This window comes from Cheilinus undulatus, linkage group 6 (assembly GCF_018320785.1).
Source record: "Cheilinus undulatus linkage group 6, ASM1832078v1, whole genome shotgun sequence".
Lineage (NCBI taxonomy): Eukaryota > Metazoa > Chordata > Actinopteri > Labriformes > Labridae > Cheilinus > Cheilinus undulatus.
In genome coordinates, this window is record NC_054870.1 from 52,184,999 (window position 1) to 52,212,642 (window position 27,644).

The 27,644-nt window shown below is 40.5% G+C and overlaps 1 protein-coding gene across 1 annotated transcript; it reads right to left on the bottom strand.

The window, feature by feature from the left end:
* LOC121510760 (hyaluronan-binding protein 2-like) lies at window positions 1-24,229 on the bottom strand. Its single transcript, XM_041788975.1, has 13 exons — window positions 24,112-24,229; window positions 23,762-23,879; window positions 19,188-19,280; window positions 18,978-19,094; window positions 18,736-18,852; window positions 18,557-18,667; window positions 15,011-15,182; window positions 14,826-14,923; window positions 4,275-4,638; window positions 3,978-4,120; window positions 2,103-2,237; window positions 1,823-1,968; window positions 1-406 (listed from the first exon to the last, which is right to left on the bottom strand). The coding sequence occupies exons 1-13, from the start codon at window positions 24,169-24,171 to the stop codon at window positions 239-241; spliced, it is 1,842 nt and encodes a 613-aa protein (XP_041644909.1). The 5' UTR covers window positions 24,172-24,229; the 3' UTR covers window positions 1-238.
* Window positions 24,230-27,644: the final 3,415 nt, after the last annotated feature.

A 27,644-nucleotide genomic window follows, 5' to 3' on the forward strand; every position in this document is an offset into this window, starting at 1 on the left:
TCTTTATGGACTGTCGTGTATCTTTAATTAAAGCTTTGGTCCTGAATACATGTAAAAACATGTTTTGTCATTCTAGCAGATCAAATCTGAGATGAGATTACACATTCCATCCTCAGTAACACAAATGTCTGAGGGATGTAACGGCAGAATTAGAATCAAAAAGTCTTTAAAAATCCAACTCCTGCTCCATAAACCAGATTTAGGCTCCTGCAGCCATGTTTAGAGAATAAAGGTTGTTTTACGCTTGTGCTGCTTGAATTTTTGACCTGATCCAGTCCATGAAGTGGGTGACTCTGGTGTACACCCCGGGTTTGTTCTTCCGTCCGCACTCATCGCCCCAACTCACCAGACCGTAGATAACGTGAGAGTTGTTGTCATTACAGGACAGAGGTCCTCCAGAGTCGCCCTGAAAGACAAAAACAGATGCAAACTCACAAATTGGCCCCATATAAGGCTGGATCCACACCAGGTGATACGGGACCATTGTCGACCACATTTGAGGCTCGTCACAGCAGAATATGAGTCTAAATAATCCTCAGATGTGTGGTGTCAACATGATTATTTACAGGTCCTCATTGAGCCAGACCTGGATTATTGAGCCTCCCAGACCTGGATTTTTGATGCTCCCAGACCTGGATTATTTAGCCTCCAAGACCGGGATTATCAAGCCTCCCAGACCTGGATTTTTGATGCTCTCAGACCTGGATTATTGAGCCTTTCAGACCTGGATTATTGAGCCTCCAAGACCTGGATTATTGAGCCTTGCAGACCTGGATTATTGAGCCTTTCAGACCTGGATTATTGAGCCTTTCAGACCTGGATTATTGAGCCTTCCAAACCTGGATTATTGAGCCTCCCAGACCTGATTTTTAAGCTCCCCAGACCTGATTTTTAAGCCCCCCAGACATGGTTTATTGATGCTCCAAGACCTGGATTATTGAGCCTCCTAAACCTGGATTATTAAACCTCCCGGACCTGGATTATTGAGCCTCCCAAACCTGATTTTAGGCCCCTCAGACCTGGATTATTAAGGCTCCCAGACCTGGATTATTGAGCCTCCAAGACCTGGATTATTGAGCCTCCCAGACCTGAATTATTGAGCCTCCAAGTACTGGATTATCAAGGCTCCCAGACCTGGATTATTGAGCCTCCAAGTACTGGATTATCAAGGCTCCCAGACCTGGATTATTGAGCCTCCTAGACTTGGATTATTGAGCCTCCGCGACCTGGATTATTGAGCCTCCCAGACCTGGATTATTGAGCTTTTTAGACTTGGATTATTGAGCCTCCCAGACATGGATTATTGGGCATCCCGCACCTGGATTATTGAACCTTCCAGACCTGGATGTTGAGTCTCCCAGGCCTTGATTATTGAGACTCCCAGACCTGGATTATCGAGCCTCCTAGACCTGGATTATTGAGCCTCCGCGACCTGGATTATTGAGGCTCCCAGACCTGGATTATTGATCTTTTTAGACTTGGATTATTGAGCCTCCCAGACATGGATTATTGGGTGTCCCGCACCTGGATTATTGAACCTTCCAGACCTGGATGTTGAGTCTCCCAGGCCTTGATTATTGAGACTCCCAGACATGGATTATCGAGCCTCCCAGACCTGGTTTTTTAAGGCTCCCAGACCTGGATTATCCAGGCTCCCTTTACTCAGCGCCCCAACTTTTATTGGTTTCATTGTTTCTTTGGCTTTGAATCTCCCTCAGACAAACAGGCCTCTGCCGACTCTGGTCAGAAGTTTCTGCCTTGGTCAGACATGCTAACTATTTTAGAGTTAGTATTCACTCATCAGCGTGTTTCCTGTACTCACCTGGCAGGAATCCACTCCTCCCTGCAGGTGACCGGCACAGATCATAGAATTATCCAGAACTCTGCCGTAAATGACTGGTTCAGAGCATTTCTCCTGATTTATCAACAGCACGTTGGCTTCTAGGAGGTGGTTGGTTCCAAAAGTAGCTGCAGAAAAATGACATTTAACAGTGCAAATCCTCATTAAAACTCACACACGTTTCAGGCTTCTGCAGCTTAGATATCTAAAAGGAAAGTGACAGCTTAGCTTTTTTGGCAGTGTTTCTGAGAAGTGGTCTTACAGTTCTCAGTGTCTCCCCATCCAGAAATGGTACACTCCATCCCATCAGGCAGTGGGCCGTTAGGCAAACATGCTGCCTTCACGAACTGAGTCTCCTTCGCACAAACGCCATTGGAACCCCTCAGCTTCAGCAGAGCTGAAACAGATAAAATAAGGTCATGGTCATGTTTCCAGAACACGAGCTCAAAGTCAGCATGGTCCATATTTTTGTGCATTTTGTGGATTTTATGTGTTTTGCAGGCGACTCGTGCACACTGTCTAGAGGTTTTCCAGGCAATGCATTGTGGGGATGCAGGGATTAACAATGCCTTTTGTAGAATTTGGATACAAAGTGACACAACTTTAGCCTGTGCATCCATACTCTACATTAACAACATATCTTTAGTGACAACCTAATATCAGACTGTTTCCCTTTATTCAATTTTTGCTGTCGTTTTAAAGACATAAAAACCCAGAATGGAACTACATGAGAAGCTCTTATTATTGAGCTGAGAGCCATGATTCCCATCACTGAGTGAGGCTGGACGGCAGGGGCGGAGCCAGACATGGTTAAAATCCGAGGCTAAGCCAAGTGTCATTATCATTCTAAAATCATTTTACATCATGCTGGAGTCCAATAATTTTCACTTCTGCCTCCTCAAAATGTCTGAAGGTAACATTTTACGGAACATTGCATAGGTAGGGTAGAAATGGTGAAAAGCTTTACAATTTAAGCTCTGCATTTTCAAACAAAGCACATAAAAAGCAACAACTGGGGTCAGGAAAAAGGGTCAGAAAGTAGCAATGTGTGAGAAGTGACAGAAAAAAATGAGTTACAGGTAGTAAAAATGGTCCAAAAACATGGCAAAAAAACGAGTGAAAAGTGACTAAAATGGGCGAAAAGCAGTCAAGAGTGGCAAAAAAGGGCAAAAAAGAGGAAACAAGTGGTATTTAGTGGCAAAAGGCAGCTTAAATGGGTGAAAAGTGATGTAAAAATGGTGAAAAGGGCAAAAATGGGATAAAAGTGGCAAAAAGAAGTGGCTTAAATGGGCAGAACTTTGGAAAAAGTGGTATTTAATGACAAAAGGTAAATTTATTGAGTGAAAATGGGAAGAAAAAAAATGAAAAAGGGCAAAAATGGGATAAAAGTGATTAAAAAAATGGGTGAGAAGTTGCAAAATAAGTGTCAAAAATTGGGAAAAAAGTATAGAAAGTGGTATTTAAGGGCAAAAGGTAGCTCAAATGGGTTAAAAAAATGGATAAAAGTGGCAAAAATGTAAAACAAAAAAAAAAAGTGGCAAAAATGGGATTAAAGTGCCAAAAATTGGGAAAAAAGTGGCAAAACTGGGCAAAAAAGTAGGAAAAAAGTGGCATTTTATTGCAAAAGGTAGCTTAAATGGATGAAAATTGGAAAAATTAAGACACAGAAGAACCACAAGTAATCACAGAAGAGCCACATGTGGCTCCAGAGCCACACGTTGACTATCACTGGCCTAAGCTGTGTGTAAATTGCATCAGACATAAGGAATATTTACACAATACTGAAATTTGTGTTTTGTGCAATTGTGCAATCGTGCAACATTGTCCAGTTTTAATTTCTTTAGACAAAATCATCAGCAGCATTTAAAAATCCTGCAAATCCCTGCACATTGTCCATGTTGCACAAAGTAAGTCTACATTTTTTATAATTAAATAACTGACTGATATGGGGAGTGCAGGTCTTCTGTTTTGTTGCTATGGTGTTGACATGATTTGATTTTCACTAGAATCATATCAACATAAAAATTCATGTTTTAAAACATCCTAGGATCTGGTCCAAGTTAGACCTTTGTAATAAATCTAATAACCATGGTTGTTTCGTATAAAAAAGAGAGAGAGAATGACAGGACTATGTCACCAATGTCGTTGTAGACAGCTGTAGGCGTCTCTGTGTAGTTCTCATGGACAATGACCTCCTGGACGTTAACGATTTGTTCCGTAGGTTGAGTGGTATCTAGAGACAGCGACCCCATCAACACACGCATCTCCTTCTTCAGTAATCTGTTCAACACAAACAGCGTGGAATGTTAAACCACCTGGAGCAGGACGGGTGACCTGCTGCTGTGGACCTGCCTGACTCCAACTACTACATTTACAACAATGATAAATAAATAATTATGTTGAGTTGTTATTTAATGGGTGCTTTTGTACTTACATGCAGTGTGCGGCCGTCAGCACCCAGCAGCTATCGATGATGACGCCTCCACAGATGTGTTGGAAGTCCTGGTTGGAGCCCTGCGGTCTCACCTGCAGAGAAACCTGCCAAGGAATCGCACCCGGAGCGACCTTCAGACCCCCGAAGATCCTGGTGATGGGCTTTTTCGGCTGCGGTTTTCCACACGTGGCAAACTGCGGAGTAATTGGGTCGGTCACAGGAACAGTGGGTGCAGCAGAAGTGGGCGCCTCCTGGCTGGGTCTTTCGGTGGTCGGGGGTTTGGCATCTGTTGGTTGAGGACGGGTGGGTTGGGGCGGTGGAGCTGTGGGGCAGGGGGGATCTTGGTCATCTGTTGATGATGCCTCTGGAAACAAAAAGAAGACAACAGTGGAGGTGAGTGAGATGCTGGAGAAGATGAAGACAGTGAAGAGGTTTCTGTGATAAAATCAATCAGTAAAGGAAAAAAAAATCCAAGGCTCTGTCTTTGACGGTTCAAATGTCTTATGTAAGTTCAACGCTGAACCCAAGAAGATCTCAAAAAGTCACATTTTCATCAGGAAGTCAAATAAAGTGATCAGCTGTTGAGAAGATTAAAGGGGTATTTCGGTATTTTTGTATTGTATTTTTGTGGCATATGGTATTTGTTAATAGTAATCGGCCTGTTTCATACTGGATGTTTGTTTACTGCGTATCCGCCCCTGCTCACACCGTCCCGCCTTCATACGAGGCTGCGTCTCCATGTTGTCACAGTCCAGTCTTTTTATATTAGGTTCACCTCAGTAAGTCTCCTTAAAACTCACCTGAATCACTGTAAGACTGGGCTGGGAAAATTCAGATCAGAAGCATTTAGTACCAGCGAAATCTTAAATTAAAAAGATAAAGTTGGAATTCTAGGAATAAAGTCAGATTTATGGTGGTACAGTCAGAATTCCTGGAATTAAGTCAGATTTATGGTGGTACAGTCAGAATTCTAGGAATAAAGTCAGAGTTATGGTGGTACCGTCAGAATTCCTGGAATTAAGTCAGATTTATGGTGGTACAGTCAGAATTCTAGGAATAAAGTCAGATTTATGGTGGTACAGTCAGAATTCTAGGAATAAGTCAGATTTATGGTGGTACAGTCAGAATTCTAGGAATAAGTCAGATTTATGGTGGTACAGTCAGAATTCTAGGAATAAGTCAGATTTATGGTGGTACAGTCAGAATTCTAGGAATAAGTCAGATTTATGGTGGTACAGTCAGAATTCCTGGAATTAAGTCAGATTTATGGTGGTACAGTCAGAATTCCTGGAATTAAGTCAGATTTATGGTGGTACAGTCAGAATTCCTGGAATAAAGTCAGATTTATGGTAGTACGGTCAGAATTCTAGGGAAATAAAGTTAGGATTATGATGGTGCACTTGGAATTCTGGGAATAAAGTCAGAATTATAATGGAACAGTCAGAATTATGGAAATAAAGTTAGGATTCAGGGAATAAAGTTAGGATTATGATGGTGCACTTGGAATTCTGGGAATAAAGTCAGAATTATAATGGAACAGTCAGAATTATGGAAATAAAGTTAGGATTCAGGGAATAAAGTTAGGATTATGATGGTGCACTTGGAATTCTGGGAATAAAGTCAGAATTGCAGTGCTAAATTTAGAATTCTGGAAATTAAGTTAGGATTATGATGGTACCTTCAGAATTCTGGGGATAAAGTCAAATCCATGATGGTGAAGTCGGGATTCTGGGAATAAAGTTAGGATTATGATGGTGCACTCGGAATTCCAGGAATGAAGTCACAATTTTAATGTTACAGTCAGAATACTGGGTATCAAGCCATAACGTCAAGCTACACCAGTGCAGTCCAGCAGACCCAGATTTGTCCCCAAAATGACAACATCCAAGCTAATTAATGCGATCGCAAAAGGGTCGCCAGATAAGGGGCTTCAAGACATCCTCTGGGTTGCCTCGATGACCTGTACCACAGAACACCTACAAGAACTACTGTCACAAGAATCCGTGAACTGTATGACAGCTAAAAAGGCAACTCAAGTGGAGCAGCTGGCCCGAGCTACATTTATTACACTGACCAGAGACCACTGGACATCAGTCAGCAGATTCAGCTACCTCGAGGTAACAGCACACCTGATCATTCACTTTACAGCACAACTTATTTTCTACCTGATGTGTTTGTCTGCTGGGCTCTACTGCAGTTTATAAATATTATTGATCAGTGAATGAAGACACTCTGATTTACAAACCACAAATAAGTTTAAAAACTCTAGTTTGTATAATATTTCTTCATTTAAACACCATACTGGTACTAACTTATCTCAAACAAAAATACAAGTAAATGGTAGAATGTTAAATGTAATTTACAGAAACTAATAATAATAATAATAATAACTAGATTAAAATTACAATTTTAGCTGAAATTGTGTGGGGATGCTGAGAGTTGAATTGTGGAAAAACTGCTGAAAATAGCCAAAAGCACAAAAATAGCTGGAAAAAAGCATAAAAGTACATAAAATAGCAAAAAATGGCATAGAAGTAGCTGAAAATGGCATTCAATAGCTAAAAAAGGATAGAAATAGCTGAAATAGTCTAAAAAAAGTTAAAGTAGCCTAAAAATGGCCAAAAGAAACCTAAAAAAGCTGAAAATAGCTCAAGAATAGCTGAAAGTAGCCTTAAAATAGCTGAAAATAGCATAAGAATAGGTGAAAATAGCCTAAAAGTAGCTGAAAATGGCATTCAATTGCTGAAAAAGCATAGAAATAGCTGAAAATAGCATGAAAACAGCTTTATTTTAAAAATGATAAAATTTAGAAATGAGAAAAGTCATAGCAGTCGAATAACAAAGAAACTGAATCTTTAAAAGTTCAAACAGTGTTGATATTACAAAGTATGAAGGAGGAGATAGCCGGCGCGGAAAAAGAATAACAAACAAAATGGTCGACGCGAATATCAGTAGTGTGCATGCTCAGCATCCCCACTAATAATAATTATAATACATTTTTAGTAAAAGCACTTTAAAAGTGCTGTGCATACAGTTAAAATAATGAAAATAAACACTTGGTAATAAGAACATTGAGAAATCTAAACATTACTAAAACTAAAGACTTGATTAATTGTTTTAATCAATTGACTACACCAGTTTTTACATAGAAAACCAGTGCAGTCAGGTACCCTGGATGGAGCAGCTACAAAACATGAGCAAGACCAGAGTTAGCCTATCCACCATCATCTATGTTGGACCTCATGTTTGATCAAAGGATTTTCCAATACCTGCACAGTTGGCTTCATCAGACCCATCCTCACAGTCAACATCTCTATCACATCGTTCCCACACTGGTACTCAGAGCAGCTGATAGCTACAAAAGAGCAAACACAAGCAAGACCGGAGTCAGCCTTTACTGAATGCTGAAAGTCCACCATCATCTATGGTGGTCCTCATGATTGAGCAAAGGGTATTCCAATACCTCCACAGTTGACCTCATCAGACCCGTCCCCACAGCTGTCTTTTCCATCACATCTCCACTCTTTAGGCCTACAGGTTCTGTTCCCACAATTGAACATTCGAATGCAGGTGATAGCTATGGAAGAGCAAACATGAGCAAGACCGGAGTCAGCATTCCCTTTCGGAAGAGCATCCACCATCACCTATGGTGGTCCTCAAGATTGAGCAAAGGTTGCTCCTATACCTCCACAGTTGGTCTCGTCAGATAGCTCCCCACAATCGATATCTCCGTCACACCACCACTGTTTAGGAATACAGCGTCCACTTGCACATCTAAATCCAGGGCAGTCAGGGACGCTGGTTGGAACAGCTACAAATGAGCAAACATGAGCAAGACCAGAGTCAGCTTCCTCTGTCCGTAGAACATCCACTTTTCTAATCTATGGTGGACCTCATGAATGAGCATAGGATTTTCGTATACCTGCACAACTGGCCTCGTCAGACCCGTCCCCACAGTCGTCATCTCCATCACACTTCCACCGTTTAGGAATACACTTTGTGTTTCCACACTAGAACCCAGAGCAGCGAGGGACCCTGGTTAGCGCAGCTACAAAAGAGTCAACATGAGCAAGACCAGAGTCAGCCTTTCTTGAAAGCTGAAAGTCCACCATTATCTATGGGGGCCTCATGGTTAAGCAAAGGTTGGTCCTATACCTGTACAGTTGGCCTCGTCAGACTCGTCCTCACAGTCGCCACACCTCCACTGTATGTAAACACAGTGTCTGTTTTTACACATGAACCCAGTGCAGTCAGGTACCCTGGATGGATCAACTACAAAACATGAGCAAGACCAGAGTTTAGCATTTCCACCATCGTCTATGTTGGACCTTATGATTGCGCAAAGGATTTTCCAGTACCTGCACAGTTGACCTCATCTGACCCGTCCCCACAGTCATCATCTCCGTTACACCTCTGCTGTTTAGTAATACAGCGTCTATCCCCACACTGGAACCCGTAGCAGCTGGTGTCTATGACTGAGCAAACACGAGCAAGACCAGAGTCAACCTTCCCTTTTGGAAGAGCATCCACAGTCACCTATGGTGGTCCTCATGATTGAGCAAAGGTTGCTCCTATACCTGCACAGTTGGCCTCGTCAGACCCATCCACACAGTCGTCCTCGCTGTCACACCTCCACTCTTTAGGAATACAGCGTCCATTTGTACATGTAAACCCAGGGCAGTCAGGGACGCTGGTTGGAGCAGCTACAAAAGAATAAACATGAGCAAGACCAGCATCAGCCTTTTCTATCTGCAGAACATCCACCATCGTCTATGTTGGACCTCCTGAATGAGCAAAGGATTTTCCTATTCCTGCACAGCTGGCCTCGTCAGATCTGTCCCGACAGTCGACATCTCTGTCACACTTCAACTGTTTAGGAATAAAGCGTCTGTTCCCACACTGGAACCCAGAGCAGCTGGTAGCTACAAAAGAGCAAAAGTGAGCAGGACCTGGACAGCCCTCCCCACATTTTTTTTTCTAGTCATCAGGCTGCTCTAAAGAGGGAATGATCTATAAAAGAACAATGGATGCTTGTTCATCCAATTTCAGTCTTTACCATTAGAGGTCCCCCAAAGTCAGCTTGTGATGTAGAACCGAGTAATATCTTACTTCTACTTTGTCCTACTATCTTTTACTATCTTATAACTGATGTGTCCGTCTGTGTCGATTTGCATGCATGTTTATTAGAAAGGAAGGCATCTAATGTTGAATATGAACCTCTCTTTTTAAAGTGTGTATGAAGTTGATGCTGTGAATATTATTCTACACTCTATAAATCTAGGATCATTACACATCCACATTCATCGCTGCAAGTCCCTGTGCCCACATTCTCCAAACAGTCAGACTGCCCCTTATTTCTGATTCTTTTGTTATTCAATGGACGGGATCTCAAGGCGCAGCCAAGGGAAAGAGGGTTTCCATTTTGTAGACCTCAGAATTTCATCCCTGCTTTTTTCAGAAGGTGTGGTTCTGTTCGCTTCTTCAGCTGAGGTCCTCCAGCAGGCACAGGGATGGGGTTGCGGCTGCATGCAAAGCGGTCAGGATGAGAGTCAGCTCCAAGTCTGAGGCCATGGTTCTCTGCTGGAAAATGGCAGATTGATCCCTCCAGGTGGGGAGTTAGTCTCCGCCTCAAGTGAAGGAGTTCAAGTAGCTTGCCGTCTTGTTCAAGGGTGAGGGTAAAAGGGAGCGCGAGTAGGAGTAGGAGTGCACAGTAGGAGACATTTCCTCCACCATGTCTGCTGCAACAAGCCACTAGGATCTTTACAGATGACGTCGCACAGCAGTGGAGGACCCCCTGCGGGGTGTAAGAGATGATTTCTGCATAGAAAAACTACCAAAAAGCTATGTTTGAACTGTTTAGATGATGCCAAGCATTAAAAGTGCGAAAATTAAAAAAAAAAAATGCATTCTTAGACTACTTTTGTGTTCTAAAGGTAGTGAAATATTCAGGCAAAAATAAAAGTTCTGTCCAGTTTTGTCATGGTTTACACCACGTTTCCCAAACCTTTTTTTTTCCAGTGACACACGTTTTTAGAACACAGGAGCCGTTTGCAACACAAGTTTTTTTTTCTGTACTTTATTGCTTGTCAAGTCAGCCTTTTGCACCGCTCTTGGCCGGTTGGTGGAACTGATGGCCAGCGCTAGCTTGGATGATATCAACTCTGGACTATATCTGGTCTTGACCTGGCCCTTTTAGTTTTATTAGCCTGAAGCGGGCTACTTTACCTTCATTATATATAATTTTGTTAATTGCTCAGTCCCTTGGGAAATCTGTCTCTTTTCTTTAGAGATCAGATAACTTGACCCAGATCGGTAGAGCTGGATGTTTGGCTCCCAAATGGCTCTTCATTTGGTACCAGTTTGGCTTCCAAAATGTGGATTAAATAATGACAAAAGGATGGTGGAAAGGAAGATGATGTGTGAAACACATCCATCATCTGGTGTGTCAGGTTATCCATGCACAACTTTTTACTAAAAATGTATTATTATCTATAAATTACATTTAACATACTACCATTTACTTGCATTTTTGTTTGAGCTAAATTAGTAGAAGTATGGTGTTTAAATGAAGAAATATTAAACAAACTAGAGTTTTTAAACTAATTTGTGGTTTGTAAATCAGAGTGTCTTCATTCACTGATCAATAATATTTATAAACTGCAGTAGAGCCCAGCAGACAAACACATCAGGTAGAAAGTAACTTGTGCTGTAAAGTGAATGATCAGGTGTGCTGTTACCTCGAGGTAGCTGAATCTGCTGACTGATGTCCAGTGGTCTCTGGTCAGTGTAAAAAATGTAGCTCAGGCCAGCTGCTCCGCTTTAGTTGCCTTTTAAGCTGTCATACAGTTCAGGGATTCTTGTGACAGTAGTTCTCGTAGGTGTTCTGAAGGACGGGTCATCGAGGCGACCCAGATGATGTCTTGAAGCCCCTTGTCGTCAACGATGTCCATGGTCTGCAGTCTCTGGCGACCCATTAGCGACTGCAGAAGTTAGCTTAGATGTTGTTGTTTGGGGACAAATCCAGGTCTGCTGGTCTGCGCTGGTGTAGCTTGGCGTTATGGTTTGATCCTGTGTAGTTGTTAGCATCTTTGCTAACATTAGCAACATGAGCTATCATGCTTGATCCCCTATTGTTGTTAGCGTCTTTAGTAATATTAGCAACATTAGCTATAATGCTTGATCCCCTGCTGTTGTTAGCATCTTTGCTAACATTAGCAATATTAGCTATCATGGCTTGATCCTGCATTGTTGTTAGCGACTTTGCTAGCATTAGCAACATTAGCAATCATGGCTTGATCCCCTGCTGTTGTAAGTGTCTTTGCTAACATTAGCAACATTAGCTATCATGCTTGATCCTTTGATGTTGTTAGTGTCTTTGCTAACATTAGCAACATTAGTTATCATGCTTGATCCAGCATTGTTGTTAGCTTCTATGATAACATTAGCAACATTAGCTATCATGCTTGATCCCCTATAGTTGTTAGCATCTTTGCTAACATTAGCAACATTAGCTATCATGCTTGATCCCCTATAGTTGTTAGCATCTTTGCTAACATTAGCAACATTAGCTATCATGCTTGATCCCCTGCTGTTATTAGCGTCTTTGCTAACATTAGCAACATTAGCTATCATGCTTGATCCCCTATTGTTGTTAGCATCTTTGCTAACATTAGCAACATTAGCTATCATGCTTGATCCCCTATAGTTGTTAGCATCTTTGCCGACATTAGCAACATTAGCTATCATGCTTGATCCCCTGCTGTTGTTAGCATCTTTGCTAACATTAGCAACATTAGCTATCACGGCTTGATCCTGCATTGTTGTTAGCAATTTTGCTAACATTAGCAACATTAGCTCTCATGGCTTGATCCCCTATTGTTGTTAGCATCTTTGCTAACATTAGCAACATAAGCTATCATGCTTGATCCCCTGCTGTTGTTAGTGTCTTTGCTAACATTAGCAACATAAGCTATCATGCTTGATCCCCTGCTGTTGTTAGTGACTTTGCTAACATTAGCAACATAAGCTATCATACTTGATCCCCTGCTGTTGTTAGTGTCGTTGCTTACATTAGCAACATTTGTTATCATGGCTTGATCCTGCATCGTTGTTAACTTCTATGATAACATTAGCAACATTAGCTATCATGCTTAATCCCCTGCTGTTGTTAGCGTCTTTGCTAACATTAGCAACACTAGCTATCATGCTTGATCCCCTGCTGTTGTCAGCATCTTTGCTAACATTAGCAACATTAGCTATCAAGGCTTGATCCTGCATTGTTGTTAGCGATTTTGTTAACATTAGCAATATTAGCTATCATGCTTGATCCCCTATTGTTGTGTCTTTGCTAACATTAGCTATCATGGCTTGATCCTTTGATGTTGTTAGTGTCTTAGCTAACATTAGCTATCATGCTTGATCCCCTACTGTTGTTAGTGTCTTTGCTAACATTAGCAACATCAGCTATCATGCTTGATCCCCTGCTTTTTTTAGCATCTTTGCTAACATTAGCAACATTAGCTATCATGGCTTGATCCCCTGCTCTTCTTACCGTCTTTGCTAACATTAGCAACATTAGCTTATTGCTTGATCCCCTGCTGTTGTTAGCTTCTTTGCTTACATTAAAACATTAGCTATCATGGCTCGAACCTGTGTTCTTGTTTGCAAACATTAGCTTTTAACCTTTCCACCCTAGGGACGTTAACATCTGTGCAAGAGGACTATGGGAAAAAGTTGTGGTCAAACTTAGTCATGTGATTAAATTGCGGTTTTGTTTTTTTTTTTTTTTTTTTATGAGTTAAGCTTTCCAGATTAATCATGAGCGTTAACATGTCAATATTATATATTTCAAACTTTTAGTTTCATTATTTGAAATTTTTAAGTCATGTTTTGACCTTTTCAAGTAATTATTTTGTGTTTTATCTCATATTTTCAATTTCTTACCTTGACTTCATAATCCCATAGTTTGACCTTTTAGACTCACAATTTAGAATTTTGAATTATATATTGACCTTTTATTTCATGATTACAAGTTTTATTTCATATTTTGATCTTTAAAACTCATAATTTTGACTTTCTTTCTAATATATTTGCCTGTAAAAAAATATTTATATATTTTTCCATTTCAATTTTTCAATTTCAATTTCTTTTTTAACCCCCTAACGCCTGAAAACACAAATAATAGCCAGAAAATCCTTTTTTTTTTTTTTTTTTTTTGGAACTGACATATTCATTTAACTTTCTACTTAAATTTTTTAAAAATCAAAAATTCCATAAAATTTAACAATTACATTTTTAGTATCTCATTTTATTCATTAGGTGTTTTTGGTAACTGATAATCCACTTGGGGGCATTTTTATCATTTATCAGATTGTATTCATAAGTTTTTTTGAGTAATTTATTGAATATATTGATTAGAAAGAGGTTTCATAAAAGTATGTATCAAATATGTGACAACAGGTGTTAAGGGGTTAACCAATAAATCAACTTTTCGCAGATTATGAAGCTTTAAACTTATCTTTTTTCCTTTTTAACCTCAAAATCATTTATCATCAGCACAAAGTTTTGTTTTGTTCTGTTTTGAGTTTTTTTTCATACTTTATTACTGGTGAAAATGAGGTTGACAGTTTACGGTTAAAAAGGTGACCCTGTTAGGCCCTCAGGTTATACCTGAATCCAGAATCTGGCCCCTGCTATAATTGGGTTCAACACCCCTGTTTTATATGTAGAAGGAGCTCCGCTAGCTTCTCAGCTCCCCCAGACTCTGGTCCCCTTTCACTGGACGACGATGCTAGGATGTACGTATGTAGGACGTAAGTGTAAATTTTCCGATAATTGCAGTGTTCAGAACCATTTAGAGCTGTGAAGTACTAACTTTCTTCCGTTTCCATTCATTCCTCATGGCTGTCCCCTACTTCCTGACCCCCAACCGAGGTCACAATTTCAAACACCCTATTGATCCCGGCTGTTGTGGTTACTTGTTGCTGTTGTTAGTACGTGTCGGTGTCATGCAGGTATCTTGAGCCTCACTCTGGCTCTGGGCATCTCTAGCTTCTAGCTTTGTGTTGCTGCATTTGCAGGTGATTAGAAAGTTTTGATGTAGAGTTCACGGTAGTGGAGATTTGATTCAGTTTAAACTTCACCATCACATTCTTGTCCTTTTATGCAACAGATCCAAAGTAGTGTTCCTGTCCACCCCTCCTCAGACTCAAGCAAATGTGTCACTCACCTGAATCCACAAGTGTTGCATTATAAGGGACGGTTGAGTTTTACAGGTAGTAGGAGGATTTACAGTAATGCCAGTACTGAGACTTTTTTTTTTACAGTAATAGTTATATAATTATTAAGTTAGCTGCAGTAATGCTAACACCACTGTGCTACAGACAGGTACTTTGTACTGCTTTTCACCCAACACTGTCAATGACTACTTTAAAGTGATTTATTTTGTTGTTTTTATCCTTTCTCGATTCCATCACTTTATTGACAGCTAATCTTTAGGTTTCTCTTTTCAGTTAATAAGGTAACAAAGGTGTCTGTGGTTTTAAAGCCCACCTGTTGTATCGCTGCACTCGGTGACGTCGCAATAGTCCCACAGTAGGCGGCGTCCTCTCCTGAAGAAACACCACGGCATGTTCTCTCCGTCCGGGTTCCTGAGTCAGAGTAAATGTCTGATTAAGCACCATGTTGTAGATTTTTCATTCTGATTTCTTATTTTTTGAGTCTTATTTCCTCCTGACCTGCAGAAGTTATGAGGGCCGAGTCCATCTTTGTCCTCGAAGGAGTTGAAGGGATTGACGCCGCTGTCCAGGATGAAGTGAGAATTCCAGTGGAGACATTCATCTCCGTCGTCGGTCTCACTCACGTTCCCTCGATAAGACTCGCCATCGTCCACGAAGCAGTCATCAGGGCCTGAGACAAAAAAAAAAAAAAAACAGTCTGAGATACTGCTTGGTTTCAACATCTGTGCTCAGTAATCAGACCAGACATTGGTGTTTGTGTTCACACCTTGCATTAAGAGTATGTCTTCAGTGACGACCTGCCTTTTATGTAAATGAAGGCCCATACACGAATTTCATGTGATTTTCCAACTGTTATTACTATTACATTTGCAAGGATTTATTACTTTTGTGGGAAGTAAAAAAAAAAAAAAAACACCACACAACAGGAAGTTATCTCCAGTCTTAAAACTTTCGTAGAGCCTTGAATCTTAGCACAAAATTTTAGAATGAGACAAGGACAAGACTGATATCAGTTTTGGGAAATTCTGCAAGGGGTACTTCATGAATTAAACCCTCAGAGGAGGTAACCTGACACTCCAGATGGATTTGTTTCATACATCCATCTGAAAAAACTTTAATATTAAGCGTTTGGGAAAGAGCAGAGGATTTGAAAAAAACCTGGAGTGTGATTGGATGAACGTTCTGTCTGTCACATCTTTATGAGCTAATCAGAGCAACAAAACATGTGACATAGCTGCGACAGAGGTGCTTGTGCAGTTGCACAGCTACCGAGGAGTAATGCAAACCATGGTGACTGTAGACATGTCAGTACATGACTTTTGTCGTTTTTGAAATGACACTGCTGCTCTTTGTTCTTCTTTTAACGAAGACATGTCATCAAGTTCTGATAAAACTGGCACTTTCGCAACATCCACGCTAATCTCTTTCGCAATAATTGCGCTGGCCTCTTGTTGCTGCTTGCTTACGTCACGACTCCGCCGTGCCTGAAAGTACTGCCCCTCATCGCTGATTGGTGCTGTCACTTTCTAACTGGGCCCAAACGGTTCAGACGGGAGCTTTGCAAGATGGATTCACCAGTGAGAAACACTGAAATGAGTGTATCCATCTGCTTGCAAGGTTACAGTGGAACTTCATCTGATCCAAATTTAAGTTATTTTAAAGTTCATAGAGAGCTGACAAAATAACATTCCTGCAGATGATGTATGGGCTGTTGTTAGAGCCTTTGCACACTGGGTCCGTTGATTTCGTCCGAAAAGGACAAAATCAACAGACGTTATAAAAGAAAGTACGTCATAAAAGAAAATTGAGCTCATGTTGTTCTAACCATGTTTGCACACTGACGCCAAAATTTTCGTCTGTCAGATTTTTGCTTGATTTTATGCAAAATTTTGCATCAGTCCAAGTCATTTAAATGCGTGACTGATGATTCAAAACAGTTCCCACTGCTTCCTCCCCCGCCCAACCCCTCCTCTCTCTCCCCTCTCTCTCTTGCACCAAATCTCACTTTGAACACCAGTTTGCTTTTTTATCATGTGGATATCAACCATGGAAATATAACAGATGGTTGATTGATAATTCAGATCAACCCCTGTTGCTTTATTCTCTCTTGCTTGCTCACCCCTGCCCAGCCCCTCCCTCTCTCTCTTTCTCTCCCTCTCTCGCACCTAAACCTCACTGCACCAGTTTGCTGGTGTAGCTACCAGATGTGCTCAGCTGGACAAATCGGCTCGAGGTCCTGCGCCTGTCAATGACGTCACGCTATATGATTGGCTGGAAGTTGGCAGAATGATGTAGAAGATTGTGGTTGGTCCAGATGAATTACAAAACAGTTTTTGCGGGATTGTAGTTCTTCGGAGAAAACATGGATGAATTTTACGAAGAAATCTCTCACTATTTGAGGAAAGGGATAAAAGCAAAAATATCTATTGATAAATAGAGATCCTGAGTACATCTTTTTTTCTTTTTCATTTAGAAAAGTTATACAATTAAAGCGATCTCAAAATTACAGTACAGTAAGTTGTTATTCTCTGTACTACATGGAGACAAAGGTTCCAGGTGAATTTTTTTTTCTTTTTCATTTGCAAAAGTTAACATATACAATTAAAGCCATCTCAAAATTACAGTACAGTCAGTTGTTATTCTCTGTACTATATGGAGACTAAGGTTCGAGGTGAATTGAATGAACAAATAGAAATAAAGACAACCATAAGGGGCTTTAAACTGAGCACATCTGACTTTTATTAAATGGTGTGCAGTGCTTTAAACCGAGCACATCTGACTTTTATTAAATGGGGCGCAATGCTTTAAACCGAGCACATCCGTAGTTTGTCCGAGTGGAGTTGCCGTAGTGTGACGTCATTGACAGGCACAGGACCCCGAGCCGATCTGGCAACCCGAGCACATCTGGTACCTCCACCGGTGTATAGAGTGGTGCAGGAATGAGTCCTACAACATGGAAGTGAGTTAGCATTCTAGCACCTCCGGTTCCCTCGTCTGAAAGTCTCTGGAAATTTTGAATAGTTAAATGCCTGAAATAAAGTTTGTGGTGAACACAAGCTCTACAGAGTTTAACATGTTATCCTACGACAAAAAACACATCTTAAACGTGCCCCACTTTTGAATTGTGTTTCTTTTCACGTCTTAATAAAGGTGGTTGCTAAAAGATAGCTAACAAGGACTACATACGTCATCATCCGAAATGCGGCAACTGAGCCGTTTAGTTGTATCTGCGTGTGATGACGTAAAATTTAGCCGACCGTGTTGAAGTACAATATAGCATGACATTAGCTTTTTACTTTTGACATATTAATGAACTAGATATGATGCTTATAATATCAGTTTATGAAGATTATCTGTATGAACAAAACGTGTAAGTTTTATAAACTTTAATTGGACACGGAGCTTATTTTCAGCAATAATCCAAAAACCCACTGAAAAATCCCATAGGCTCGACGCCGAGGGAACCCATGCTACGAGAACTTCCGGGTTTGCCTACAAAATTGTGATACAACTGCACCGCTCTATTATGTGGATATCAGATATGGAAATATAACAGACAAAAGCAGAAGTTTGTAGCCTACTCACAGGTCATAGCAGAGGCTGAATTAAAAAGTTACTCTTCATTTCTCCAACTTGGCTCAGTGCTTTGATGCATGAGCGGGTGCTGTATGAAGCTTTCTGTCAGGATGGATCCAGTGGGATTTTAAAGGCGTGACAGAGCCACATGATCACAATACGAAACTATTCCCCACAGTCTACGAATTTTTGAGTTGAAGGCAAATAAAAATGCATCAGACCCAGTGTGCAAGGTCTGAGTGCCTGACGTTTTTTCGGATTACGGATCCGAATAAAACACATCCGAACATAACAGACCCAGTGTGTTAAGATCTTAAGAGGAAGGACATAAGGTCGTCACTGAAGGGACCTTTGGATGTTATGCCCCCTCCTGGTCTCAGTTTCCCACTCTATCTGCTGGCCTATTTTATAACAAAGACAAAAAAATCCCCAAATCTCTAAAGTAAAAAAATTGTGTGCAGGATTTACCAACTTGGCAGAATTGTCCTCTGTACCCTGGAGGACACTGGCAGTCAAAGTTGTTCCCATCCCTGGTGCACGTTCCTCCGTTCTGACACGGGTTCGGCTCACACACTGAATCTGCAGAGGAAAACTGTTTCCAGGAAATGCAGAAATTTGTGCTTGAATGAGTTTAGTTGAGAACTTACATGTTCTGCAGTCTGGCGGCTGGAAAGGCGCTCTGCATTTGCACTCATAGTACGGGGGGGTCGAGGTCAGCACGCACTCTCCACACCCACATTTCCCCCTCCTACAAATCTTCGGACCTGAGAGGGCAAACCACAAGATTATTTCTCGTGTGCGTTATTTGTGCAAACTCCTGCACCAATGGAAGTGTTTTTGTAGCTCTTTATTTTAGGGAGACCTGATTAGGTATTTTTTTTAAACAAACCTTTCTTGCATTTCTTCCCCTTGAACGGTTTTGGGCAGTCACATTTGAATTTCCTCTTTCCTCCGACTTTCGGCTCACATACCCCGTTATTGTGGCAGGGGTTTGGGTTACACACGCCTGGGAGAGAAAGATGGAGATGAAATCAAAGAGGGCATGGCAAAGCCTTCAAAGACAACAACGTGAATGAGCTGAATGAGTCTTTTCTCTCACCTGTAGGCTCCTGGATATCATACAGCCATTCATTTTTATCATCATCCTCCTCCTCTTCATCCTGGCCAGCTCTGTCAGAGATCGCACAGACGTCTGAAAGCACAGGGACAAGGCAACGATGTCTTTCTGTCATAACACATAAAGCATGTCATATTTCTGATTTAGCGGCGAGATATCCACTGGTGTTAGCAAGACAGATTTATATCAATATAATTATATAGGCCATTAGGTAAGCAAACATCGCCATGGTTACTCAGAGACAAATCATAAACTTACTGCTAGTTTACCACAGAATGAGTAATTAACTACACACAGTAACAAGCTACCAGTAACATGGATGAGAAAATCTACCAGCAAGACTGAAAGCAAAGATACAGGATTATTCTGTGTTTATTTAAATACCAGGAAGTTATGACAGAAATCATGAAACATGCAACCTGTGCAAAAACAACACAACCAACCTCCATCTATACAAAACACCAAGCTAATTAGCAGTTGGCACCAACAGCTAGGCTGCTCATTAGCAACATATTCAAGGCCAGGAGGAGCCACTTCAGGGAAATTCAATTTGCATGTAGTTTATAAAAAATATTTCTTTTTTTGTTTCTTTTATATAAATCAGGTCTATATCTATATTAAAATATTAGTGCAAAAGAAGTTTAAAAAAGTAAATGCATATTATTTTATTTCTATTTATTTCTGGTGTCCATTTTTGGTTACGGACAATCGGAGTGTAACTGTGTATCTTGCCCCTCCTGAGGGTTAAAATAAATGCATTGAAATCTTAGCTAAGGGTTTTTGTTTATTGTGGATTAATTTGAACAATTATACCTCCAGAAAACCCTTATGAAGACAAACTTTGACCTCAGAAATTATCCACTGCAAGTCACATTAATCAGTTTGTTTCCAGCACTTAAACAGTTGGCTTTCATTGTCAACCTTTATTTTATTACTGGATATTTTCATTGCCCTTATTTGCATTTTTTGCCACTTTTAATCAATTTTTACTGCTTTAAGCCCATTTTTGTCACTTCTTTTTGCCACTTTTTATTTACCATTATCTTATTGCCCCTTTTCCCGTTTTTTACTCTTTTATCCTCTTTGTTGCTATTTTTGCCACTTTTCACCCATCTAAGCTGCCTTTTGCCACTCTTTCTCTTTTTTGACACTCTGCTGCTTTTTCCCATTCTCCCACCTTTTGCTGACTGTTTTAGTCACTTTTCACTCATTTCCCACGCCGATGAAATCGGGGTCATGTAAAGGGTTCAGTATCTTTGTTATTTGTTTGTTTCTTTGTTTGTATGTGTACAAGATAACTCCAGAACGGAAAGTCGGTCTTCACCAAACTTTCACACCATAGTAATCAATGGGGGCGTAAGTTCCTCGGTGGCGCTGCTTAGGCGTGGGTCTGCCGCCTCAAACGGCCGTTCTATTTTTTCTGGTCATGCTGTTGCCAGTTTTCTGCCCTTTTGCCACTTTTTATCCACATTTTTGTCACTGTTCTTAACACTTTCATGCCTGCTTTGCCATTTTTCACCCTTTTTTGCTGCTTTATGACCATTTTGCCCCCTTTAACTTATTCTAATGCTTTTAACCTATGTTTGCCACTTTTCACCACTTAGATTTTGGCTCTTTCAAAGGTATTTTTCAACAATTAGGTTCTTTGGTTGAGGAGGGTTGAGTAAAGCTGCTCTAAGGCAGTGTTTTCCAACCATTTTTCCTTGGAGCCCCCCCTACATGTAACTAAGAAAGGCGGAGCCCCCCCAGGACCCAAGAGAGAAGAAACAGACAGACTGCTGCCAAAAATCAACATAGATTTTATTGTTTCACCGATAAAACCCCCCTTTTACCTTCTTATAAACTACTTAAAAACTGCTTTATCATGGTAAATATTTGCAATTCTAATTTTGGCAGCCTCAGAGCACACAAAGCTTTGCACCCCTCCAAGATCTTTGGCGCCCCCCCTTGGGGGGTACTGGACCCCAGGTTTGGAACCAGTGCTTTAAGGCCCCTTCCACACGGAGTCAAATGCAGGAGTATACGCAAAAGTGTTTTGCCATATCGGCGTTTCATCCACACAGAAACTGTGTTTGGGTGACTGTAAACGATAATTTTTGAAACCGGGTCCGAGTCAGAGTGCATAAATCTGTAACCGTTTTGTCTCCGTGTGGATGGCCAACCACATATTTCTTGAAACGATTACGTCACATAAACCATAGCCAACTTATCCTGCTTGCTCATATCAAACCAAAACAACAATGGCGGACTACAGGGTTGTGTTGGTGCTGCAGAAGCTACTGAGCTTGTTATGGCTTTGACAGCAAAATCTGACGCTCCAGTAACCACCACCATGAACAGCATATACCAGATGTTCTTAAATCCACCGTGGAGAACAACCAGAAGGGCAACTAGAAGAAAATTTGGGGCAGTTTTCTGTGATGTTCTTCTCTCTTTTGGTGCATTTCCATGGCAGCAATACAGCGCCACAAACAGGCTTGGCATATATACTACAGCGTTTCCAATTGTTTTCAGAGGTTCCGTGGTTACACGGATATTTCCTGAAACGGTCCCGTATTTACAGAAAACCTTTTCAAAACGAAACAGCAATATATCGTTGTTGTCTCCGTGTGGACGGGGCCTTAACCTGCATCTTTGGTTACCGATGGGGTTTTCTCCTTGCCTTATGCTTTCCTTAATGGCGTAGGAGGGGCAGGAACGTGTTTCTGCTTCATGTCTTTCACTTCAGCTCAGGGCGTCCCAGAACAGCCACACCACCAAATATGAATAACAGCAGTAAGAGCAAAATGACTGAACTAAAATAACCACTAACTTTCATGTTAAATGTCTTGAAAAAGCTTAGATTCTGCATTTAGCTGATTAAATAAAGCATATGTGTTTGAGTTTGTAAATATAAATTTGAATCGTGATTATTAAATATATAAATACTTTTTGTTTTGTTAAAGCATAGGTTTTTACCATAGTTCAGTGGTTCTCAACTTTGGGGTCGGGACCCCCTTGGGGGTCGTGAGACACTGAGACAGGGTCTCCAGATGCCTTAAAAAACTAAGAATATATTTTAAAAGACACTGTTGCCACTTTACACCAATTTTGTAAAATTTTGACCCATTTTCATAATTTTTTTCCCCACCTATTTTAATGAATTTCTGTCATTTAACACCTATTTCTGTAGTTTTAAACTCTTTCCACCACTTTTTTTCTGCCTGTTTTTGCCACTTCTAAACCAATTCTTGCCACTTAAAGGTGCAGTGTGTAAAATTTAGCCCAGTAGCATTTAGTAAAACAAACAAACTTGGTTAAATGAAACATGATGTCTATAGGTAGGTCTATCCTAATTAGTGTTTATCCACCTGAAAAAATGTGTGTTTTTTTAAATTTTGTATTAACTCAGAATAAGCGCTCTATTCATACATGGGGTGGGTCCCCTCCACGGACGCCGCCATCTTGAATTTTTGCATTTTGCATGTTTCTATGGTGCCACAGAAGCGACCAAATAACAGATACACTTTTTTTTTTTTTTATTCCACCGGTTGCCACAATTTTCACCAGAGAAACATGCAAAAAATCAAGATGGCGGCATCCGTGGAGGGGACCCTTCCCATGTATGAATAGATTGCTTATTCTGAGTTAATATATAAAAACAAACATTTTTTTCAGGTGGATAAACACTAATTAGGATAGACCTACCTATAGACATCATGTTTCATTTAACCAAGTTTGTTTGTTTTACTAAATGCTACTGGGCTAAATTTTACACACTGCACCTTTAAGCTTTATGTTGCCTCTGTTGATCCATCATTGTTACTATTAACCCCTTTTTACAATTTTTTACACCCATTTTAACCACATTTGACCATTTGATATGCCCGTTTTTGCTTGTTTAACCAATTTCTGCCAATATCTGCCTATTTTTTTCTCAGTTAACCCTTTTTGCCAGTTTTTCATCAATTATTCATCCCATTTCAACAAATTTCCACTCATTTTTGCAAATTTAAAGCCATTTCAGCCACTATTTAACTCCCTTTTCCCTCTATTTATACCCATTTTTGCAACTTTAACCCATGTTGCCATTTTTTTTGCAATTTTTGTCTGATCTAACAATTTTTACATTTACATTTTTAAGGAGGCTTTTTACTATACAAACAGATTTTTTTTTAAAAAGAGTGGTTATTTTTCAGGTTAGAAATGAAATATGGATACCACAGCTTAACTTTAAAATGGACCATGGTTTGTTGACCTCCATGTTTGGCTGTGTGCCAGAAAGCCATCCCCCCCCTTATGGACAGCCTTGTCTCCACATGACTGTGCTAGAATGTTCTTGGCTGTGTTCAACCACCTTCAGGTACAGTGGGGGTCCCCTGTCTCGTGCACCTTTATTTTGGGGGCGGTGGGCTGAAAAGGTTGAGAACCCCTGCCATAATTGACTTGAGAGTATCCTGCAGTTTAATAAATTGTTATGAATAACATTCATAACAACCCACAGACCTGTCCCGGGTCTGAGGGTTATCTCTGCCTTACTGTAAACCTTTACCCTGGAAATAAAAGCCTGCAGTTACCTTGAATGATGTCTTCGAAGCGGCCTTTCTTCTTCTTGTCGTGATGCCCGGGACCGTGGTGCTCGTGATCATGATGCCGATGACCGTGGCGATGCTTCTTGTGCTTTCTAGATTTCAGCTGAAGTGTTATTAATACACAGGTCAGAATAAAACAAATCTGTGCAGCTGTATGGTAGAATTCCTTCTATAGCTATCAAACATTATAATGATAAAAATGAAGACTTTTCAAAACCAACATGAACGATAAGTACATGTTTTTTATTTACTGCAAAGTGCATGATCAGTCTTTCCACTCCTAAACGTCAGCACATTCCTGCACACATATTTCTAATAACACAGTGAAAACGTACTTCAGCCGGTACGAGGAGCACCGCTAAGAGGAGGAAAACCAAGCAGATCTTCAGCCTCATGACTGCAGCCCATAAGAAAACACCACCGGAGTGAAATGAGAGCGTGCCGTCTGTCTGATCAAACACGAACTTCTCTAAACATTTGAGTTAGGACGATAACCTTTGCTTCGCCCGGGGTGTCTGGCATCCATCCCTGCTGCTGACTCAGATTTATCGACTCAAACTTGAACTCCTGGAAAACTCTCTTATTCAGGAGTAATATGCGGAACAAAGACAATCCTCCAACACTTTAAACAAGCAGAAACATGATGCAGAACCAAGATCACTGTTTTAGAAAACATTTTTATATTTGAATTATTGCAAGAACTTTAGTAAAAGGCAACAATCCTGCAGAGAGAAGCAACACAACAGCTCAGAGAGCATGTTTGCAAAGCAGCCTATTTGTTTGGATGTAGACTTTGGATCCACAGAGCGGGTACACATGAGGATAAATCTGTGTGCTTTTAAGGTCCTTGTCTGCATTTAAACCATCATTTAGGTTCAATGTTAAAAGCAGTGATACTCAACATGTGGCTCTTTAATGTCTTAATTTTAAACATTATTCCCCAAGAAAAACTAAAAAAAGGAAAACTTTATTTTACCCTTTTTCACCATTTTTTGCCACTTTTTATCCATTTAAGCTACCTTTAAGCTACCACTTAATTTGCCTTTTGTCATTAATGCAACTTTTTCCTAGTTTTTGCCCTTTTAAGCCACTTCTTTTTGCAACTTTTATCACATTTTAGCTACCTTTTGCCATTAAACACCACTTTTTCCCTACTTTTTCCCAATTTTTACACTTTTTTTTGCAACTTTTTACCTTTTTTTTTTACCACTTCTACCCCTTTTTTGCCCTTTTCCACAATTTTTCTCCAAATTTTCACCCACTTCATTTAGCTTTAGTCATTAAATACCAATTTTTTCCAAGTTTTGCTCATTTTAGCCACTTCTTTTTGCCACTTTTATCCCATTTTTGCCCTTCTTCACCATTTTTTCACCACTTTTCATCCATTTAAGCTACCTTTTGCCATGAAGTACCACTTTTTTCCCAACATTTTCTTTCCCATTTTTGACACTATTTTTGAAACTTTTTGCCCTTTGCTTTACCACTTTTATCCCATTTTTTGCCCCTTTACACAATTTTTGCTCCCAATTCTCACCCACCTAGTTTGCCTTTTGCCATTAAATACCACTTTTTTCCTATTTCTTGCCCTTTGAACCATTCTTTTTGTACTTTTATCACATTTAAGCTACCTTTGCCATTAAACACAACTTTATCCCTACTTTTTTCCCCATTTTTGCCACTCTTGACTGCTTTTTGCCCATTTTAATCACTTTTCACTCATTTTTTTGCCAACTGTTTTTGCCAATTTTGGACCATTTTTGCTACCTGTAACTCATTTTATTGTCACTTCTCACCCGTTTTTGCTTCTTTCTGACCCTTTTCCCACCTTTTCCTCCCCATTTTTGCCAATTTTCACCCATTTTTGTTGCTTTTTGATAATTTTTGCCGCCTTTAACTTTTTTTTATTGCTACTTCAAGCCGTTTTTGCTCTTTTCACCACTTAGTGGCTCTTGCAAAGGTATTTTTCAACGATTTGGCTCTTTGGTTGAGCAGGGTTGAGTAACGCTGATTTAAAGCATGTTTGCATGAAAAGGACCCAGTGAAAATGGAGGTTTTCTTTTTTGCACGCGAGTCCACAAAAACATCTAAAAAAAGCTGCAGTTTACATGCATATTAGCGATGAAACATCATCAGCAGTCACTTAAGGTGAGTATGAGCGTCCTCCATGATGGGTCAGCTACCTGTGGGTCTTCAGACGGCTGCAGAGGCCGATCCACGAGCTACATACTTCAGGATGAGGAAATTCAGAGGTATCAGCAGCTGTAGTTTATTCTTTCAGTGATTTCATTCAAACACAAAACAACTGAAAACTTCCCCAAATTTTCAGAGTGAGCTTCATGTGTGAGCTCAAACAGCTGGCTCTTTTATCCCAACATTACTTAGACCTAGACGATGTAAACAAGTCAAGGCTTTCAGACTAGCTGTGCGTAGAGAGTAGTTGGCTCACCTACTTTTTCCATGAGCTGCTCACATCTCTCAGCCAAAATCGACAAAAATGGAGTCAAGTGATAAAATAAGCCACATTTTCTTTGTTTCAGGAGATGGCAAGTAAAAGCAGGTGAGCCCTGGAGTTAATCACTGGTTGAACCTCCTTTGGCAGCAGTAACCTCAGCCATGCGTTGGAGGAATTTTGGACCATTCTTCCTTACAGAACTGCTTCAGCTCAGAGGCATTCTTAGGCTGTCTGGTGTGAACGGCTGTCTTGAGGCCATTCACCACCATCTCTATTGGATTCATGTCTGGGCAGTGTATTTTCTTTCTGTGAAGCCATGCTGTAGTGGATTTACTTCCACGTTTAGGGTCACTGTCCTGCTGCATCACCCAGCTTCCTCTGAGCTTCAGCTGTTAAACAGCCACCCTGACATTATCCTGTAGGATACCTTGATAGACTTGAGAATTCATTTTCCCCTCCATGATGGAGAGGTGCTGTACTGTATCGTCTCCGTTAGTGGACAGTTTGTCGGACTGTGGACAGGTGAATACCTACAGTCTTTGAGATGACTTATGCTACTCAGCCATTCTTGATTCTTTGAGATTTCTTTTCTGCGAGGCTGACGTCAGCAGATGCTTCTCATGAAGAGCAAACTCCAACAGTCGGAGTGTTTTTATGTCACAGTAGCTCTACACCTGACTCTGATCTCCTTTAACTGACTGAACTTCAGGTGTGCTAACTCCTGACTCCTTAGAGTCATTAAAAGGCAGTGATACTCAACATGTTAGAGTACTTTTGCGTTACTAAATATTAAAACCCTTTAGCCAATCGCTCCACTAGGCGGTTGTAAAAACGAGAGATAACGGCCGCACATCTGCGTTTGAATGTGCAGACTCTAATGCCAATGTACAGCCTAATTTACAGCCCATAATCTGTATCTGTGCAGCCTGAGAACACCGCTAACAGACAGGAGAACCTTCACAGCTCTTTAACATGCTCACAGACAACAAGCTGAGGAGAGGCAGGTAGAATCACTCCAACAGCGTGTAATTGGAACAGCTGCACAGCTGATTCAATGAAAGCAAACGGAGCTTTTAAACTTACGTTTCACCAGGATGTTGTTCTCTGCCCTTTTATCTAAAAATCCATCATAATGGGGATAATCCCACAGTGGCCCGCTGTCCTCTCTGTGTGACTACAGGAAGAGAGAAGGACAAACAGAGCAGATGCCTCAAGGAGCTTCCTTTTTTTCTTCTCTCTCTCTCTTGAAGAGAGAGGACATTTGGGATTTTTCTTTCAGTAACGGATTACTTTTATAAAAATGTAACTAAAAACGGGATTAGTTGAATTGTAAAACTAAAGCTTTACGGTACTCGTTACAACAAAAAAGTAATCTGAGTACCTAGCGGATTACTTTGTAACGCGTTTGTTATGGGT